The following is a 20,120-nucleotide window of genomic DNA, read 5'->3' on the forward strand; positions in this document are numbered from 1 at the left end:
GGTTAAGGCAAAACCAATGCAACTTTGTAGCCACAGCACTAACAAATTCCAATAATTGGCACCCAAGGAGATAACTCTGATCAGCCCAGTGTGGCTAGAAGCTGTCATAGTGGATATTAAAATGCTCTGAAAATAACAGTATGGAAATGCTGGGTACATTTTTTATTAGAGTGCGGCTGGCAGATGCTAAGAAAAGCAAATGCAAGCAGAACTCTGAGCCAGTAGGCTGCCATTAAGGTGAGCTCAAGAGATCTCAGGTGTAACTTGCCATGAGTCAGAGATTGCACAATGCTGGGATGCATCTCTTAGGGAGGGGGAAGCCCTGAGTGTAGATGCTCATTTTGAATTGTAGTTTAATATAGTCAAGAGGGGTGCCTGGATGGCTCAGTCGGTTAAGTGTCTGGCTCTTGATTTTGCCTAAGGTCATGATCTCAGGGTCATGAGATTGAGCTCCATGTTGGACTCTGCGCTCTCTCCCTATCCCTCTCCTCCTCTCTCAAGAAATAAATAAAATAAAGTCTTTAAAAATATATATGGTCAAAAGAGCCTCTGCTGCTAATGAGGCAGTATAAAAGAGGCTTTTCTATTACTGCTTAAAGCTGTAATTTTACTGCTGCTACTCTGGCTCCCTTGCTTAGAAAAACTGCATATGAAACAATGTGACTATGGAATAAAACTTTGATCATTCTTTTATTTACCAACTGTGTATAAGCTAACTACATTTTTACAGAAACTCTATTAGAACATATGCTATCTAGGTAGAGTACATATACCCTAAGACCTGGCAAATTACACTTCTATATGTCTTCTATATAGACACTCTTGCATAGAGCCACAAAATGACAGAAATAACACTATTAATAACAGTGCAAAAGTGAAAATCATCTAATAGTTGTAGAGGGCTAATAAACTTGTTTAGTCATACAAAGGAACACTAAGCAGCTGAAGTGAGTGAACTAGAAACATGTACGAACAAAGATAGATCAAAGTTATAATATGGTGACATAAAAGATACTCAACATCATTAGTGATGAGGGAAATGATAATTAAAGCCATAATGAGATGCCATTTCACACACTAGGATGGCTATACAAAAAAAGACAAATAACAAGTGTTAGTGAGGATGCAGGATCATTGGAACCTTCACATACTGATGGAGGAAATGTAAGCCAGTGTAATCAGTTTGGAAAACAGTTTTGTAGTTTATGCAAAAGTTAAATACAAGTTCACCAAATGAGCCAGCAATTCCACTACTTGGTGTCTCTCGAGAGAAATGAAAATACTACATCCACACAAACACCTACATACAAGTGTTCACGTCAGAATTAAGAGCCAAAAAGTGAAAATAACTCAAATATCAATCAACTGATGACTGAATTAATAAAATATGGTATATCCATACAATGAAATACTATCTGGCAATAAAAAGGAACGAAATATTGATAGATACTACAATATAGATGAACCTGAAACATTAAGCTAAATGAAAGAAGACACAAAAGATCACATATTGTATGATTTCATTTATATGATACACCCAGAAAAGGCAGATCTTGAGACAAGAAAGTGGATTAGAGGTTACTTGGGGTTGGAGATGAGAACGGATATGACTGCAAATGGACACAAGGAATCCTCTGAGGTGAAGCAGGTGTTCTAAAATTGAATTATGGGGATGCCTGCACAGCTCTATAAACTTCCGATAAATCAATGAATTGTACACCTTGAATGAGTGCATATTATATTATACAAATTATACCTCAATTAATAAAAAACTATGTCGAATGAAAAAAGCAAGTTGCTTACTTTATGCCAAGTAGGACCCTATTTTATGTAAGATTTTAAATATAAAATAACAGTATATATCATGGACATACATATATAAGAAAATGTAAAATCATATATGGGAACAGTTTACACCAACTTAGAATAGTGCTTACATCTAGAGATCAAGAAAAGGTAAAGGAATGGGAGAAACTTAGCTAATTCAACCAAATAGTAATATTACCGTGCCAGATATACAGATGTCTATTATAGTATTTTCTGCGTACTTGAAAACCTCACCTTTGCTCAACTCTGTATCTTTGTGGACTTCTACCAGATTAGCTGGCGTACATTGAAGAATATCAGGAGACAGAACTTCAGAGTGCAATGTTAACTCAGCAGAGAACTCCTGAGATCCATCGCTGTAGTCCACAGATCCTGATAATGTTCTGGTTAATTAAAACATATCCTTTATAACAAACTAGATAACAAAGCAATAAAATTAGTTTTGAGATCTATAATAAATAACGACTTACACAGAGAAATCATTCTGTTTGAGAATTTCCTGAAGTCTCTTCTGAAAAATTTTTTCACTTTCTGTTGCTGGCACAAACCTGCGATCTTTGAATTTCAAAAGTGCATTAAAAAATGTAGATAACGAATGAAATATTTTCCTTTTTCTTAGAGTGGCTTTTAAAATGGTAACAATTTCTTATCTTTCTCTTGACACATATAATACCACCTAAAAGTAGTTCTACCATAACAGCAAACAAAAGAGAAATGGTTGTTAATGAAGCTATAAAATCAAGCACTTAAACTCAGTTCAAGATTAAGTTCTATAATTATAACTTAAATCTAAAACAAAAACACTGTTCTGTACCTATAAATGTATTGCACACTCTGAACCTAGAAATTTCTACCCTATAAAATATAATAGTTCTATTTTAGAAGACATTCAAAATTTACCACAGCATTTTTAGTGCCCAAGACATAATAAAAATTTTAATTGGACTTCAATGTATGCTTACTGCTATATTACAAATATATTTACCTTCTCAATTAGGTCTTTTATTCTTTTACTTTTATTTAAAAATTTTTGTTGTGTACATGGCATTTATGTAAGCCCTCAAATTCTTTTTGTAGAATATATAAAATGAGTATTTTCTTCAAAGCTGTATAAGATGATTAAAGTGGGAGTTTATATGAACAAAATAGTGTGGTGTCTCTAAGTTGGGACCCATGATCTTCTGTGAGTATTCTGGCTCATTTGGAAATACAAAAGGCTAGAATATACTAGAAAATAAAAAAGGAGCAGAGAGGTGGGACAAGAGGTAAGGTAAAAACCAAGGACAATGAGGATGCCAATTCTTGGGTGGGCAGGGGCGGATAGAAGGAGAGAACAATGAATGACACCTGGGAGGTGAAGAATTACAGTTCAGAGCAATGACAATAGGAAAAAATATACAGAACAGAAAGGTAATTTGAAAAGTAAAATTTAATGTTAAGGTAAAAACTCAATGGCTTAAACTTTTCCATTAGAATATCTGGTGTAAAAAAAAAATGTCACCAGAATACTATTAGGTTTATACCTTGTGATTCGGGTTGGCTAATTTGAGAAGTTTCATTTCTGTTTCTTCGCCGTTGCTTTTCATCTTCCCATATGGCCTGGAGACCAGGGTTTCCACCAATTTGAGCTATAATTACAACAATACTTCAATACGACAAGGGTCAAAGTGAAAAATACTTGCTCAAAAAAAGAAATCCAAACTTTAAAAAAATAAATACTGACTTAAAAAAAACAAAAACAACCATTTACCTGTTCTGTGTAACATAATGACCAAACTACCCAACCTACATTTATTACTCCTTTTTGTTTTCCTCCTACTGGCTCCCCAAAACCCAGCAAGTGGTCAATAAGACCAAAATATCTGATGACAGCCAATATACCTAAGAGTCCCCTCCCTTTTATATAAACTGAAAATTGTAAGTTTAAAAGGCAGAGTATATTAAATTCTTTAATGATGGCTAATGTATTTAGTGTCACACTTACTTTAGGCTTATGTCTATGCAAACATACTCACATGAATGAAAATATTAATGAAAAAATAATGACCATCTCATCAGAGGTTAAGAAATCTTCGTAACATTTTGCATCCTCCTTCTATAACATGTTACTTCTCTACTAATGTTTTCTTCCCTACTTTTTCCACTGTACTTTAGTCATTAAATTTTAAAAATAAAAACACATAGGGGCGCCTGGGTGGCTCAGTTGGTTAAGCGTCTCCTGATTTTGGCTCAGGTCATGATCTCACGGTTTGTGAGTTTGAGCTTCATGTTGGGCTCTGCACTCTGCACAGTGCACAGCCTGCTTGGGATTCTCTCTCCGCCCTTCTTCCCTTCCCCCCACCCCCAAATAAATAAATAAACTTAAAAAAAAAATACAAACACATTAATTGTGCACATACCTTCAATGTCTAGCCGATTTAAGATATCAGCAGCGACAGCATCCACTTCTAATTCACATGTACTCCGTGGTTCAACACCTTCCAGTATTAAAGAGCTGTATTAAAAAGATTATTAAAAAAATATAATAATTAGGGGCGCCTGGCCAGCTCAGTTGGTGGAGCATGCAACTCTTGATCTTGGAGCCCCAAGTTGGGCACAAGATTATTTAAAAAAAATAATAAAATAACAGATTAAATATACATATATAATAACCACATAAGAGCAAATTTTCTGAAGACTTTGCTTATAGAACTTTCATGTTTAGTCACAATTATTCATGACCCAACTGATACTCTATGTGTACATATAAATAAAAAACAGGAAGAGAAAAATACAAAACCTGCTCTGTTGAGATACTTTTGCAGTATATTTTACATATTTTGGTTCATTATATTTTATATATAAAGAATGTACAATGTTTTAGCATGTGAGTCATATTCAGGGTAGAATGGGATTAGATACAGAGGGATAACAGAGGGATACATCAAAAACCATATACATATGCAAAATCACTTGCCCAGAGGCATCTTTCTTAGCAATCACAGACAGTTGTTAAAAATGAGGACAGAGTATGCTACAAGAGATCAGGGGAAGTGAGCATACTGAAAAGTGAGCAGATGATACTGTTCTCCCTGCCCTCAACTACTGCTGAGCTGAGGAATGCTTTAAAAGTCTCTATAGCTGCAAACTGAGAAATCACAGGAGTTCAACAATGGGATCATGGCTAAGAGAAGTGGTGATACCATGAGGTCATTAATTTTTATGACAAAATGGTCATAATTGTAATAATAGTTGTAACAACAATTGTAATAATTGTATAGCTGTAATGATTGTAATAATGCAGAGGATTATTCCCCATTAATGCTGTGTGACTCAAAACCATTTTGTTTTTCAGAGCCACAAAAAAATAAATAAATAAAATCAGGAAGACACCATATATATGTCCCTGCTTGAAGGAATGAATATACATCTAATGTGGATACCAGTTTACTCATTCCAAAATTTAGATCTTCTACTAATACAGACCCCATATGAAAAGGAGAACTTTTACTAGAAAGTGGGTGATGGCAGATTTGATTAACATTTTTATTGGAAAGATTTTTTTTTTATGTTTTAAGAGAAACATATTAGCAAAACCTCATTTTCCGTTGTCTATCCCTCAAGAAATCTGACGAAACTTTAGAAATTTAACCACAGAATTGTTATAGTTCAAATAAATCTGTATGTATATACATATATACATGTAGATAAAACACACACACACACACACATCTTTTTACCATTGATACAGAAGGGACATATTAGCCAACCTATCACAATATATGCCTTTTTACTTTTAGAAAAAATAATTCTCAATGTAGCTTGTCTTTTTTATTCATATAATTTAATGACATAAGTTTTGCCATGAATTAAAGTAGTAGATAAAATAGTTTTTAGTCAACAGTTTTTTCCTTATATCAAAAAGTTTCACAATTTTTGGAAGAATTATATTGTAAATTTCAAGAGTGAATTTTCCAGGAGTAGCACATCTGTGATAAAGGAGGGGAACAATAACAGCACAAAATGCAATCTCATAGTAGAAATTTATAACCATTTCTTGCCCTTATTACAAAACTACTTTAGACATTCAGAATAGGAAGTGTTCCTAGGGAAAGGAAATAGTTTGCACAATTAAAAATGTCTCCAGTAGATAAAACACCGCAAGTAAAAATTTGAGTCAGCAAATACATATAAACAATTCATTATAGTCATGAAAAATAGATAAGTAATATGACAGTAACAATTGTGCCTCTCTGAACATTTCTGTTCCTAGCTTAACACAACAGACCTACTAATTAGAATCACTGAGGGTGGAGCTCAGACATCTACAATTTAAAACGTCTCTTTTGATCAACTGATGGGCAGTCAGGGTTGAGATTACTCAGCATACTTGACATTTGTAGATTCAACACTCTGGCAAATGACTCTGAAGGTCCATGATATGTGGTAATTTATAATGAGTTAACAAGTAGGCTTAGTAGAACTGCTAACTCAGCACTCCCCATCTCTTATGAGTTTGCTGCTATTTGTCATAGTCCTTGTAATAATGTTTGTGAAGGAATATAAAATATTTATTAAAAAAAAAAAAAAAAGGCACCCAGCAAGATGGTGCTAGCAGCACTGGGGATAGAAATGAGACTGATAAAAATCTAAAGAGTACTGATATATAGTAAAATTTTTTGACATTATGTTACTTGTACTTGATGAAATAATGGATTTTCATGTTTATTACAATGTAAGCATCTCCAAAATACAAAAATATGGGATAATCTGAGACAAAAATATATAGCTATACTGTATTTATTACAGATTCTAATTCTGAATACCTTGTCTAATTTCACTAGTTTGCCTACACATATCTTTGCTAATAAGTTGTCATTCGTTAAGAGTAATAAAATAGGTCTCTTTTAAAAACATTTTAAAATGTAAACTTTTCATTATAATATATAAGGTCTCCCCAAACTTACTTCTAACCAATAAAGCTTTACTATGACCTAGCTAGAAAGATAGTTTGCTTACAAAAAGATTTCAAATGCTAATAAACTCTGGTCTTATTTGATCAGGCAAAAACAAGTTATTAAAAATATAAAACTCTGTAAATCAAGGGCTCTAGTGAATAGGTAAAATTTTGAGTCAAGTTGATGTGCTCCAATTTCAGAGAGATAGAGGAACTGTATCACAGGCATAAAAAAATGAAGAAAGCAAGTTGCTTGTTGATCAATTTGGAATGATTAGAACTTGAATTTGATGTGGTAATATTCTGTGAAAAGAAATTATGCCATTTCAATCTGATTAAAAAATACTTCTGCCGTATCTGAGAAGGAACCAAGAAGTACACATGTAAGCGTATGTGTAAGTGTGTGTGCATGTTTGTCAAAAAGTCCTGATACTTGTCAAGGTCAATCAAGAGGTAGGGTGTCATTTCACTTTGAAGTCCTTGAAGTTTTATTCTGGCACAATATTTCTGTCATTAAACAATGTGTTTCTATCATTATTTAATGAGATTCTTTCTTAGACGTCTTCTGTTTTTTTAATGTTTATTTTTGAGACAGAGAGAGAGCGCACACACGCGCAGGGGAGGGGCAGAGAGAGAGGGAGACACAGAATCCGAAGCAGGCTCCAGGCTCTAAGCTGTCAGCACAGAGCCCAATGTGGGGCTTGAACTCAGGAGCCACAAGATCACGATCTAAGCTGAAGTTGGACGTTTTAACCGACTGAGCCATTCGGGTGCCCTTAATGAGATTCTTAACTTCCGTATCAGACTCTGCGCTGACAGCACAGTGCCCCGCATCAGGCTGACAGCATGGAATCTGCATGGGATTCTCTCTCTGCCACTCCCCGTGTAGACTCTCTCTCAAAATAAATGAATAAACATTAAAAAAAATGGCAAACTGCTTATTCATATACAGTATGTCAACCCACTTTTTTCCATAAAAAATTTAGAAATTTGGGGATTATTTTTTCAAAAAAATTTGCTTCTTAGATTTTAAATTGTTATTTGATCATGTGATTTTTATTTGACAAGTTATAGCATATCAATTCAGAATGCATAATGAAGACATATGTTGGAAAGAAGTATAAAAATTAATACCCAATTACTTTTATTAATTAGGTAATAACTAGGTCCATTTTCATCCTATTTTCAAGGTCAGTGTTTAAAATCTGATTCCACTGAGAAATTTAACAGAAGACCATGGGGGAAGGGAAAGGGGAAAAAAAAAGTTATAGAGAGGGAGGGAGGCAAATGATAAGAGTCTTTTAAATACTGAGGGAGGAACTGAGGGTTGATGAGGGGTGGGGGAGAGGGGAAAGCAGGTGATGGGCATTGAGGAGGGCACCTGTTAGGAGGAGCACTGGGTGTTGTATGGAAACCAATTTGACAATAAATTATATTTAATATAAAAAAAATAAAAGTATGGGAATGCAAGCTGGTGCAGCCACTCTGGAAAACAGAATGGAGGTTCCTCAAAAAACTAAAAATAGAACTACCCTATGACCCAGCAATTGCACTTCTAGGCATTTATCCATGGGATACAGGTGTGCCGTTTCGAAGGGACACATGCACCCCCATGTTTAGAGCAGCACTATCAACAATAGCCAAAGTGTGCAAAGAACCCAAATGTCCATCGATGGATGAATGGATAAAGATGTGGTGTGTGTACACACACACACACACACACACACACACACACACACACACAATGGAGTATTACTCAGCAATCAAAAAGAACGACATCTTGCCATTTGCAACTACATGGATGGAACTAGAAGGTATTATGCTAAGTGAAATTAGTCAGAGAAAGACAAAAATCATACAACTTCACTCATATGAGGACTTTGAGACAAAACAGATGAACATAAGAGGGAAGGGAAACAAAAATAATATAAAAACAAGGAGGGGGGCAAAACAAAAGAGACTCATAAATACGGAGAACTGAGGGTTATAGGAAGGGTTGTGGGAGGGGGAGATGGGCTAAATGGGTAAGGAGCACTAAGAAATCTACTGAAACCACTGTTTTACTATATGCTAACAATTTGGATGTAAGTTTAAAAAAATAAAAAAGAAAATAATAAAAAGAAAAAAAATAAAATAAAAATAAAATCTGTGATTCCATGTAACATACTAATGTTGAGATGAGCTTCTCTGACAAGCTTATAGATTAAAAAAATGAAGATTAAAATTAAATTATAATAACCACTGAGTTTTGAATACAGTAGGATATACACAAATAGGTTTTTTTCCCTTTACAACATTAACTAACCTTGGTATTTCATCTTCTTCCCACCGAAATAAGGTACCAGTAAGAGAATCTCCTGGTAGCTGATCCTTGCAAGATCCAGTTGTACGCATCGAATCACCTAGGAACAGAAAGGTAAAAGAAGATAAGTTCTACTTTTAACTTGCATATAAATACCCTTTAAGTAAAATAATATATAAACATGACTAGTTCCTACAATTGTGTCCTTAAAATTCATACACACACAGGAACACATATGCACAGTTGAGAACAGTGGCTCTAAAGTAAAAGGGGAAGAAAGTATTTCTAATATCGATATGAAAGAGAAACAGCTACAATGCTTACATGCTAGTATGATACATTTAAATGTGCTATTGTGGTAGGATTAAAATCTCACTTTGAAAATCATGAAGAGTTAAGATTGTTTATAGACTTTAAATTCCTAGGGTATTCTGTATGAGTCTAAACTAAAATTCTAATGGAATTCAGATTCCAGATAAAATTCAAAACATACTTTAATACTAATCCCTGAACAAAGAGAAAATATGCAACACATTCCAGAAGTGATGGCAGTTAACAGTGAGTGGAAATGCAAATACAATTTGACCACCAGTAGAAGGGGAAAATGCATGTTTGCTTAGTTGTCTAAGTTTCAGGAACTGAGTCCTGGGGTCATGCTTTGAAAGTATTCTCTAAATTTTAGCAACTGTTTTGCAATCTCTTGTGGGAATTTAAATTCTAAGAGAAAGCGTAAGTGAGTAGCATAGAAAGAATCCTAACATTGAGAAAGACACTAAATTTGCAATTTTCTAATCCAGCTAAATTTAATACTTTTTCTTATTTGTTTAGCTTGATCACAAAATGGTGTAATTAAGACTGAGATTAGGTACTACCATCTTTGCTATTTCAGCAAAACATATGCCAAAACATGAAACTGATTCTACATATCTTCAGAAGTTTTTAAAGGCTTTACTATTAGGTGGCTAGGGCATTGATATGAAATTACTTTGTAGAGTTGTACATTACCATAAATATTATTTTCTAATAAATTTATGTGAATAAAGAGTACAAGTTTACTGATTCAGAGTTACTGATAACATCACAAAAAATTCACATCTCACCTACACTTCTTATACATTGTTTTAGCATATTTCCCTAAAGAACAGGGAAATTCCCTAATTTAAATATATATATTATTATAATTTTTCAACTATGGATGGTAAAACATACAAATTGCCTCTATGTGCTCAAAATATTTAATCTATTTACTTTATATACTTCACCTTAACAACGTAGTAATTAGTACCATTTCCAGTTCATCTGACACATGATCATATAACTGAAGTACTGAGAGAAAAATTGTATATGCATATATACTATTAAAATTTCTACATCTTTTTCACTTTTGAATTTACTCCATTTTCAAAAGTAAGACTACATTATGTACTAGGATAACTTGTCTTATAAGATAAAAATGTTGAGTTATGCATATATACATGTAATATGTAGGAATTAAGTTTTAATAAGAAGTTTACTGTCAGTTTAATGGTGTCTGAGAAACATGAAATACAAAAAGTGATTCACTTATTCTTCCCGTGATTTCACTATAATCTTTTATACAAAACAAGCAAAATAAAGCAAACAAAAACCTGAGGGCTATTTAGTATAATGAATTAAGATATCAATTTTATTTCATCATACTCACAGCAATTTTCCTTTTAATTTCCCCCAACTAAATTTCATGTATTTCTGCGTTGTAAAAATTTTCCATATTTTGAAAAAAATTCCTTCCAATTAACATTCTAATACTCATCTAACTTCAGTAACTGAAATAAATGTCTTACATATATTTGAGAATTCAAATTTTTCTCACACTTTTTACCTACTGGAAACAAACTTTTATGAAAATTACTTCCTTTTCCTATAAATGCCTACTGTTCACGGTCTATAGTCTTTTCCAATCCTCAATCCTACTTGAACTCTCATCTATATTTGATACTGATAACCAACCTGTTATATTCTTTTTTTCTCCCATTAACCTTTTTATTTTGGAATAATTTTACATTTACAGAAAAATTGCAAGGATAGTATGAGTTTCCATACATTGCTTACCAGGTCTCTCCTACTGTTAGCATTTTACATGACCACAGTACCTATATCAAAATAAAGAAACTGACACCGGTACATTAATATTTAACTAGACTAGACATTATATCTGACTTTCACCAGTTTTTCCACTGTTGTCTGCTTTGCAATCTAGGACACCACATTGCATTTAGTTATCATGTCTCCCTAGGTCTCCTCTGGTCTATTTCTCAGTCTTTCCTTGTTTTTCATGGCCTTGACAGGTAACCTGTAGAACGTCTCCCTCACTCCCATCTGAGTTTGTCTGATGTTTTTCTCATCATTAGACTGCGGTCATGGGTTTTTGAAAGAATATCACAGAGATGAAGTGTCCTCCTCATCACCTCATCTGAGGGGTACACAATATATAGGACACCACTGGGGATGTTAACCTTCAACATTTGGTTAAGGAAGGTATAGTTCTATGGGTTTGATAAATATATAGACCCATGCCAGTCTATATTCCTTCCTTCACCCTAAAAGTTCCTCTGTACATTTGCTCTGTAGTTAATACTCCCTTCTCCTCCAATCCCTGGAAACCATTAATATGCTTTCCATTTCTATCATTTTGTCTTTTCCAGAATGTTGTATGAATGGAATCATACAATTAGTAGCCCTTTGTGTCAGGCTTCTTTTACTTAGTAAAATGCATTAAAGACTCACCAATGTTGTGTGAATCAATAGCTTGATGCTTTTTATTGATAAATAGTATTCCACAGTATGGTTACATCACAGTTTATCCACTGCCCACAGTTTATCCACTGTCCACAACAAAGTGGACGTCTTGGTTACTTTAGACCTTTAGCAATTATGAATAAAGCTGCTATAAACATTTGCATACAGGTTCTTGGGCAGATACAACTTTTAAATCACTTGGATAAATGAGAAGGAATGTTTATGTTATGTTTATAATGTTATGTTTAATAAGTCTATGTTTAACACTATAAGAAACTGCCAAACTGTATTTCAAAGTGGTTGCACTATTTTGCATTCCCACCAGGCAAAGAATGAGAGTTGCTCTCCTTCCACATCCTTACCAGCATGTATTGCTAGTTTTTAGATTTTAGCCATTCTAATAGGTATGTAGTGGAAGCTCTTTGTGGTGTCAATTTGCATTTCCCTAATGATACATAATGTTAACAATCATCTTTTCATGTGTTTGCCATCCTTACATCTTTTTTGCTAAAGTATCCGTCCAGGTCTTTTGGCCATTTTTAAATTAAATTAAATTAAATTAAATTAAATTAAATTAAATTAAATTAAATTAAATTAATTTTAGAGAGAGAGAAGGAGAGGGGGCAGTTGGGGAGGAACAGGGGAGGGGGGCGGAATGAGAAAGAGCACGAGAGAGAGACTATCTTAAGCAGGCTCCAAGTTGAGCATGGAGCCTGACATGGAGCTCAATTCCACGACACTGGGATCATGACCTGAACTGAAATCAAGAGTTGGATGCTCAACTGACTGAGCCACCCAAGCGCCCCTTGGCCATTTTTAATTGGGTTTCTGCTTTCTTACTATTAAGAAAGAGTTCTTTGTATGTTCTAGATACATGTAATTTATCAGATATGTAATCTAAAAATGTTTTTTCCCAGTAAAACATAGTAGTAAAGACTACAGGGTTTCTTTTAGAGGTACTGGAAATGTTCTAAATTTGATTGTGGTGATGGTTGTACAACTGTGTGAACATACTAAGCCAATGAATTGTCCATTTTCAATGAGTGAGATGTATGGTATGTGAATTCTACTTCAATCAATTACCAAAAAATTTTCTTTTGAGATTCCTTTTCCTGATAAAACCTAATACCATTCTGCATATTTCTTTTTTATTCTTTATCCACCCAGTAGTTATTTTCTAAGTATATGTTATTTTATAAATCATTAATTACATTAACACTTGTCTCAAACTTTAATTTGAACTTGAGAAATTAACCTTACTTTTCCTTCTTGCTTTTCGGAACTTGACAGCAGCCAGATTTATTAAATTCATTCCATAGAGATTGTAGTCAATGAACAGCTGTAGGAGGTAGGGAATATGCGCTTCATGAGGCTGGTAAAATTTATTCATTATGGCTCCACTTTGCAAAAGTTCACATATCCTAAGTTAGAAAAAAAAAAGTTGTATTCTAAAATTATGGTTCCTAAAATGTTAAGTGCAACAATAATTACACTACTATAGAAAATGAAACACATTAGCACACAAATTTTTTATTTAAATTTTACGGAAATTTGTATTTTGTTAGAAATGACAAGTTTGTCAAGTTTTAAAGTCAGCTGCACACTCTGAAAGAACATGATAAAAATCTTGGATGAAGAATATTTTGACTTCTAAAACCAACTTAATACTAATTATATTAAAAAACCAAAATGTCAGAAGTTTTTAAAATATGAGCTTTTCCTTTTAAAAACTGAGAAAAGAATTGAAGTACATGAAACATTCAGAAGGGATATTAATAAGATAAAGGTATAGAGGTTATTTCTGAAAAGGCTTCCTGAAGTCTCTGAGCAAGAGACTAATGAATTAAAGATACTTCTGTGAAGAAAGGGAAGAGTATTTCACACAAATTAAATTACACATGTAAAGGGTCATAAGAAAATGTGGCTTATTTGAGAACTGAAACCTGAGTGTGGCTTAGTGACAAAAGCTGTGGTGAGTGTGTCTATGGAGGGGATGGCCTAGAGAGGTAATGAACAGTCAGATCATGCACAGCCTACTAAGACATCTCAAGAAATAGCAGAATTTGCCTCCGAAGAGTGAAAAAGAGAAATGACCAAGTTACCTAGAGAACGCACAGTCCTAAAGATACAAGTGAGAAGACTACTGTGGAAAACTAAAATGATGGTGGCTTTAACAAAGATCAGGGCAATGTGTTGATTCAGGATACATACAAAGAATAAAATGGTCAAGCCTTGATGACTGACTAGATGTGGAGGGTGTGGCAGAATAGAGGAGTTGAAGATGATGCCTTGATTTCTTGGTGGTGCCACATTTATTGGAAGAGAAAGGACTGGAAGGAAACATGTTTCTTTGCAGAATTTTTTGGAGGAGGAATAAGGATAAACTCAGTTTTAGACATACTGGGGTTTAGGTATAGTAAGGTATTAAGGTATATTTCCATGAAAATAATGACAAATGACAATGAAGATGAAGGTAAGAATAATTTTATTTACATAGCATTATATATTTATTTAAGCATTATGTACTGGACATTGTGTTAGGTGTTTTATTTATTTATTAAAAAAAAATTTTTTTTAATGTTTATTTATTTTTGAGACAGAGAGAGACCAAGCATGAACGGGGAAGGGGCAGAGAGAGAGGGAGACACAGAATCAGAAGCAGGCTCCAGACTCTGAGCCATCAGCCCAGAGCCCGACACGGGGCTTGAACTCATGGACCGCAAGATTGTGACCTGAGTTGAAGTCAGACACTTAACCGACTGAGCCACCTAGGCGCCCCTGTGTTAGGTGTTTTAAATGCTTACTCTCAAGTAATCCTCACTACAAACTTATGATACCATTAATCCAGAGCTCTGGAGAAAATTTAGGCTATTGACATATACCTGGAAGTCAAATGCATGAAGATCAACAAAGAAAAAAGGCAAAACAAACCAAGAGAGTAGATAAGACTATACAGTGAGGAGGAAGTACAGAGAGGTAAGATGAAAGCCTAAGACACAACCCCAAGAACAGCTGCAGATGTTCAAAGAGGAACTAACAAAATGACATAAATACGAATAATCAGATGGTATGAGGAAAATCAGAGGAGGTTTATATCAAAGAAACTTAACACTTGGGCTTATTTTAAGGCACTATAAACAATGACACAAGTTCAAAAGGTAAGGACAAAAAGGTGTTAACTAAGTGTAACAACATGGAGGTCAATGATTTTGACCACGCACATCCTCTGAAAGGGTCTCAGGACTCCCCAGTGCACACTTTGACAACCACTTTGCTAGACTGATGAGTTCTATTTTCTCTATGAAGTAGGAGGCAAAGCCTTGGGACAGGCTTGGTTAACATTTGAGTGAAGAGGGTAGAGAATGGTAAGATAATTAGAGAAAAGCAGAAAAAAGGCACGGCAGGGAAGGGCCCAGGTGAAATTGAAGACCTTGAATTCACAGTGGCACCATTCTGTTGTGATTTTTTTGTTTTTGTTTTTGTTTTGTTTTGTTTTGTTTTGTATCCTACAGTACTCAGAAGCCAGTTTAGCTGAGAAAGAGAGTAAATAAATGGATTAACCCAGAATTGATGGTTTCATCTGGCAGAAAGGAGCTGGGAAGATAAAGAATAGAATCTAAGATGGAAAGGAAAAAAATTAATTGCAGCAGAAGGCTACAAAATGGGACAGTAGTACTGAAGCTAGAGAATTTAAAACCTAAAAACAGGTAGAGTAGGAGTAACTCAGGGACAGAGTTGAAAAGATTAAAAAAAAAAAAAAAAAAAAAAGCTCAGGTCACGATCTCACAGTCCGTGAGTTCGAGCCCCGCTTCGGGCTCTGGGCTGATGGCTCAGAGCCTGGAGCCTGCTTCCGATTCTGTGTCTCCCTCTCTCTCTGCCCCTCCCCCATTCATGCTCTGTCTTTCTCTGTCTCAAAAATAAAACGTTAAAAAAAAAAAAAATTAAAAAGAAAAAAGACAGAGGATCTTATTGGAGCCATGAAAAGGTTTTAAAACTGAATCATAGTGCGTAAGTAAACAACTCTGTAAATTTACTAAAAATCACTGAATTGTGTATAGTTAAAATGTGTGAATTTTGTGGTAGTAAAATTATATCTCAAAAATTTATTAAAAAAAAAAAAGATTACAGTCAGAAGCCAAGACGTTTGCATTTAAAATCTCAGAGGTAGGACAAGTTCTAGAGTGTGGTGAGAGTAGGTAGTTCAAGAAGAATGGAAGTAAAGCTCATAGGAGATGGCCAAGTAGAGAAATCAAGAGGCCAGTCTCCAAATGATACGTTATAGTATTCATTCATTCATTCCACAGTTATTGACCATTATGTGCCAGATACTATTCTAAACACTGAGGACTAAGCAGCAAACATAGAAAAAAAATGTGGACTTACATTCTAGCATGATACCAATTTTATATGGAAAATTTAAAAAGAGGATATGTGTATATATGTACATATATATTTACGAAAAATATAAGGACTTACACCAAACTCTTAAAAATTATTGCCTCTAGGGAAAAGGGTTATGAATGAGGGTAAGAGTACGTTGTAGTTTAACGTTTTACATATATACTACAGCCAACATTTACACAGCACTTATAATGTGCCTGGCACTGTTCTGAGTGATTTATAGATATTAGCACTTTCATTCAAGAAAACAATATGCACTAACATCAATTGTATTTACAGATGAGGAAGATAAGTCACAGAGAGATTAGATAACTTGCCTAAAGTCTCCCAGCTGATTATGGCAGAGCCAGATTTTGAATACAGGCAATCTGGTTTCAGAATCTACAATCTTAACTATTACATTATGTATTAGTTTAATACTATAATGCAAATGATTCATGTATAAAGGTATTATAAAAAAATAACTAAAAAGGGAGAAGGTATTTTATTTCATAGAATCCTTTTTCTTAATAGTATATATTACAATTTTTTGTTATATATTTGGGTTACAGGTTTACTGTCTGTATGTTCTGATATGCTAGAAGATCCCTGAGGGCAGGAACCAAGCAAACTTTATCACTGTTTACAGCAAATTCCATAGTGCGTTAAATAATGTAGGTATTTTACAAATATTTATTTTGAAATGAATAAATGAATGTCTCTCAATAAATCAGATAAGGACTGAGATAAACTATAATTTAAAGCAAACTTACTGGAAATAGTTTAATAAATATTTGATTGCTATAGTCACAAGGAAGAAAAACAGATTATATTTACATATTTTCTCCCAAAAACAGTTTGTAGGCTATTTATAAAAGATGTATGCAAATTTTATTCAAGGTTCCCTCTCTAGCATGGACTTGGGATGACTAAGGTGTACTCTCCTACCACTGTGTATGAGAAAGCGGGTTAAGAATTCACAGGGACTCTTCTGGACTCCATGGATATGAGAAAGTGTGACCAAAGGGAAGTGGTACAAGAAACATCATTGTCTCTAAGTGCCTATCCTGGAAAATGGTTTTGGTACCCTACCTAACAGAAGCTGTTTGGGATAAGGGTAGGGGCACATTACAGAGAAAACTAGTTTCCACTGGTTACTTGGAGAAGCAAATAACCATAGGGATTAATTAGGGCAGTGATTCAGTGAAGCACTCAGTTGGCCTAACTCAGGGTAAACCTCATATCCTGGATAGTTGCTCCTCTTCTTGCCCAAATTCACTCTGGGAAGTATTGAATTTGTGTCTTATCAAAAGGTCACCTTTTGAAACCTAGTACTTAACTAACAGAGAAGATCTTCTGAAAAGACACTCAGCATTTATCCAAGAACACTTCTACCCTAGCTTGTCACCACACAGACTGAAAACCCTTGTTTTGAGCCCTAGAGAACGAATGAAGTCTTCTCTGTATGTGCCCTTCTTGCCATCAGGAACTTAGACTCCAGGATGACTGACAGAATAAGATACAGACAGATAGACTTACTGAGAGAAGAAAAACAAAAACAAAAACACAAAAACAAAAAACAACCAGAGACAAAACAAACAAAAAATCTGGGATATAAAATTTCACTAGCATTAATAAAGAGTCAACAGGATTCTGAGATCTCAGAAGCCCTTACACTCTGACCTCTTATACTATTTCTTTTTGTTTTGAAATTGAAGAGTAGATTTCTCCTGGTACTGAACATTGGTCTGGCTAGTAGAGCACTAAGATCCTACAAGGCAGCCATCATCTCTCCTTATCTACTTCTACAAGCTCTCGAAATCTAAAACAGAAAAGCAGCAGTTAGGGACTATAAAAAGCAAGGTCCCTTCACTCTTAAAACATCCTTCCCAGAGGCCAAGCCATAGATCTCTCTTTGCACATAAATACACATATTATGGTTCCTTTCTTTAATAATGCTACAAATGACACAGTCCTTTCTTCTAGATTTTTATTTTTTATTATTAAAATACTTAAGTGATAGCTATTCATATTTTATCTTTGTACCTTTTCACCATTGCTGGATTGTAAAGATAGATCTTCATAAAGTGTCTTTCCTTCTCATGATAACCATAAAAAGGCCTGAAATAAAAGAAAAAGGTATTTCAAATTATTTTTATCATTCAGAGATGAAGTAATGCAACTTATTGCTCTAATTAGACTCAGCTAGCCTAATTCAGCCTTATTTATATTTAATATTACCCAAAACCTCAAAAAACAAACAAAAACTGCTCCAAAACCTTTCAATTAAACTTACCACAGATTAACATATAAAATATTGCAATCTGGTTACTTCTTTTAAAAATACCACTTTCAAAAAAAAAAAAATACCACTTTCAAAAAACTAGGGACAAAAAGGAGTGCAAACTGTTTACACCTTAATTTCAATCATAATGACTATTAAAAAAATGACTTTTTTTCTCTATACTCTGAACATGTATGAGAAAACCCGAGACCTTTCAAGCACCTTCACCCATTTCTGACTTTCTGTCAAACGTTAAAGCTCTTCATTAACAAAGTCCTTTAATTAACAGCACTCATGTCACTTTGCTTGTCTGCTTATTATTAATTTTACAAATTCACTAAGCAGAGACAATTTGCCTATTATATATATGTACGTGTGTGTGTGTGTGTGTTTGTATAAAACACTCATGCAAGTCAAATGAAGCCCATGAAAACTGTGTAGACAGGAACTTAAGAGATTAAGAAGACCATGACCTTACTTAAGGACCCTAATTATGTTGAGGCTGGCTTTTTCTCTAGGGCATCAGCTAGAATGGGGAAAGGAAGAAGCAAAAATCTACACGGCAGAGAGAGAAACAAGTGTTCAGAGCAAGATGAAATAAGCTGGAATATCATGTTACATCATTTTAGGAGGATTTGAAACTACACCAGTACCTCTGATATAGACTACCATTTTCATTTTTTTTTTAAAGTAGGCTCCATGCCCATCATGGGGCTTCAACTAACAACCCTGAGATCAAGAGTCACATGTTCTACCGACTGAGCCAGCTAGGCACCTGTATTTATTTATGTATTAAAGTAAGCTCTGGGGCACCTAGGTGGCTCAGTTGGTTAAGCATCCGACTCTTGGCTCAGGTCATGATCATGGTTCATGGGATTGAGCCCTATGTTGGGCTTTGAGCTGACAGCACCGAGCCTGCTTGGGATTCTCTCTCTGCCTCTTTCTCTCTCTCAAAATAAATAAATAAACTTAAAAACAAAACAAAATAAAAAACATAAAGTAAGCTCTATGCCCAACATGGGAGTTTGAACTCATGACCCTGATATTGAGAGTCACATGTTCTACCAACTAAGCCAGCCAGGTACCCCCAGACTATCACTTTCAAAGATGATGTAGTTAGAAATAATATATAAACAGGTATGAATTTGCATGCAAAAAAGTTTTATATCTCCCTAGAGTTTAGTTGTAAATAAGTGGTTGGTGAAATCTTTAGGTAGATAAACCTATTCACTTTTCATTTACAAAAAAACTCTCCCATGGTGTCTGGGTGGCTTAGCTGGTTAAGCATCCAACTCTTGGTTTCTGCTCAGTTCATGATCTCACTGGCAGCACAGAGCCTGCTTGGGATTCTTGGTCTCCCTCTCTCTCTGCCCCTGACTCACACTGTCTCTATCTCTCTCAAAATAAATAAATAAGCTTTTAAAAAATATAAATCAATAAAAATAAAAAATACTGTGCCTATCTAATGGGCACTAAGTAGAACTTACCCTCATTAGGACCCCATTTCTGTCACGTCTGACAGTGTAGCTGACATCAAATACAGGAGTAATCTGGTAGCAGTCATTATTTGCGGTATGAACTTCCCCCCCCCAGCTATTTTCAAGCTTTTAAGT

At 34.5% G+C, this 20,120-nt stretch overlaps 1 protein-coding gene across 3 annotated transcripts in view; it reads right to left on the bottom strand.

Annotated features, from left to right (window-relative positions):
• The window catches only part of REV3L (REV3 like, DNA directed polymerase zeta catalytic subunit), a 175,608-nt gene that overhangs the window by 94,024 nt on the left and 61,464 nt on the right, over positions 1 to 20,120 (bottom strand). For all 3 annotated transcript variants that reach the window (XR_007152156.1, XM_047858675.1, XM_047858676.1), the window contains exons 3-9: positions 18,270 to 18,344; positions 13,104 to 13,264; positions 9,069 to 9,165; positions 4,227 to 4,321; positions 3,351 to 3,455; positions 2,298 to 2,382; positions 2,062 to 2,210 (exon numbers count right to left, since the gene is read on the bottom strand). Coding sequence is in view for 2 of the 3 variants with exons in the window: in XM_047858675.1 (XP_047714631.1) it covers positions 2,062 to 2,210; positions 2,298 to 2,382; positions 3,351 to 3,455; positions 4,227 to 4,321; positions 9,069 to 9,165; positions 13,104 to 13,264; positions 18,270 to 18,344 (767 nt within the window). In the remaining variant the exon portion in view is untranslated. The remainder of the gene's footprint in view (positions 1 to 2,061; positions 2,211 to 2,297; positions 2,383 to 3,350; positions 3,456 to 4,226; positions 4,322 to 9,068; positions 9,166 to 13,103; positions 13,265 to 18,269; positions 18,345 to 20,120) is intronic.

Source organism: Prionailurus viverrinus, chromosome B2 (genome assembly GCF_022837055.1).
Source record: "Prionailurus viverrinus isolate Anna chromosome B2, UM_Priviv_1.0, whole genome shotgun sequence".
NCBI classification, from domain to species: domain Eukaryota; kingdom Metazoa; phylum Chordata; class Mammalia; order Carnivora; family Felidae; genus Prionailurus; species Prionailurus viverrinus.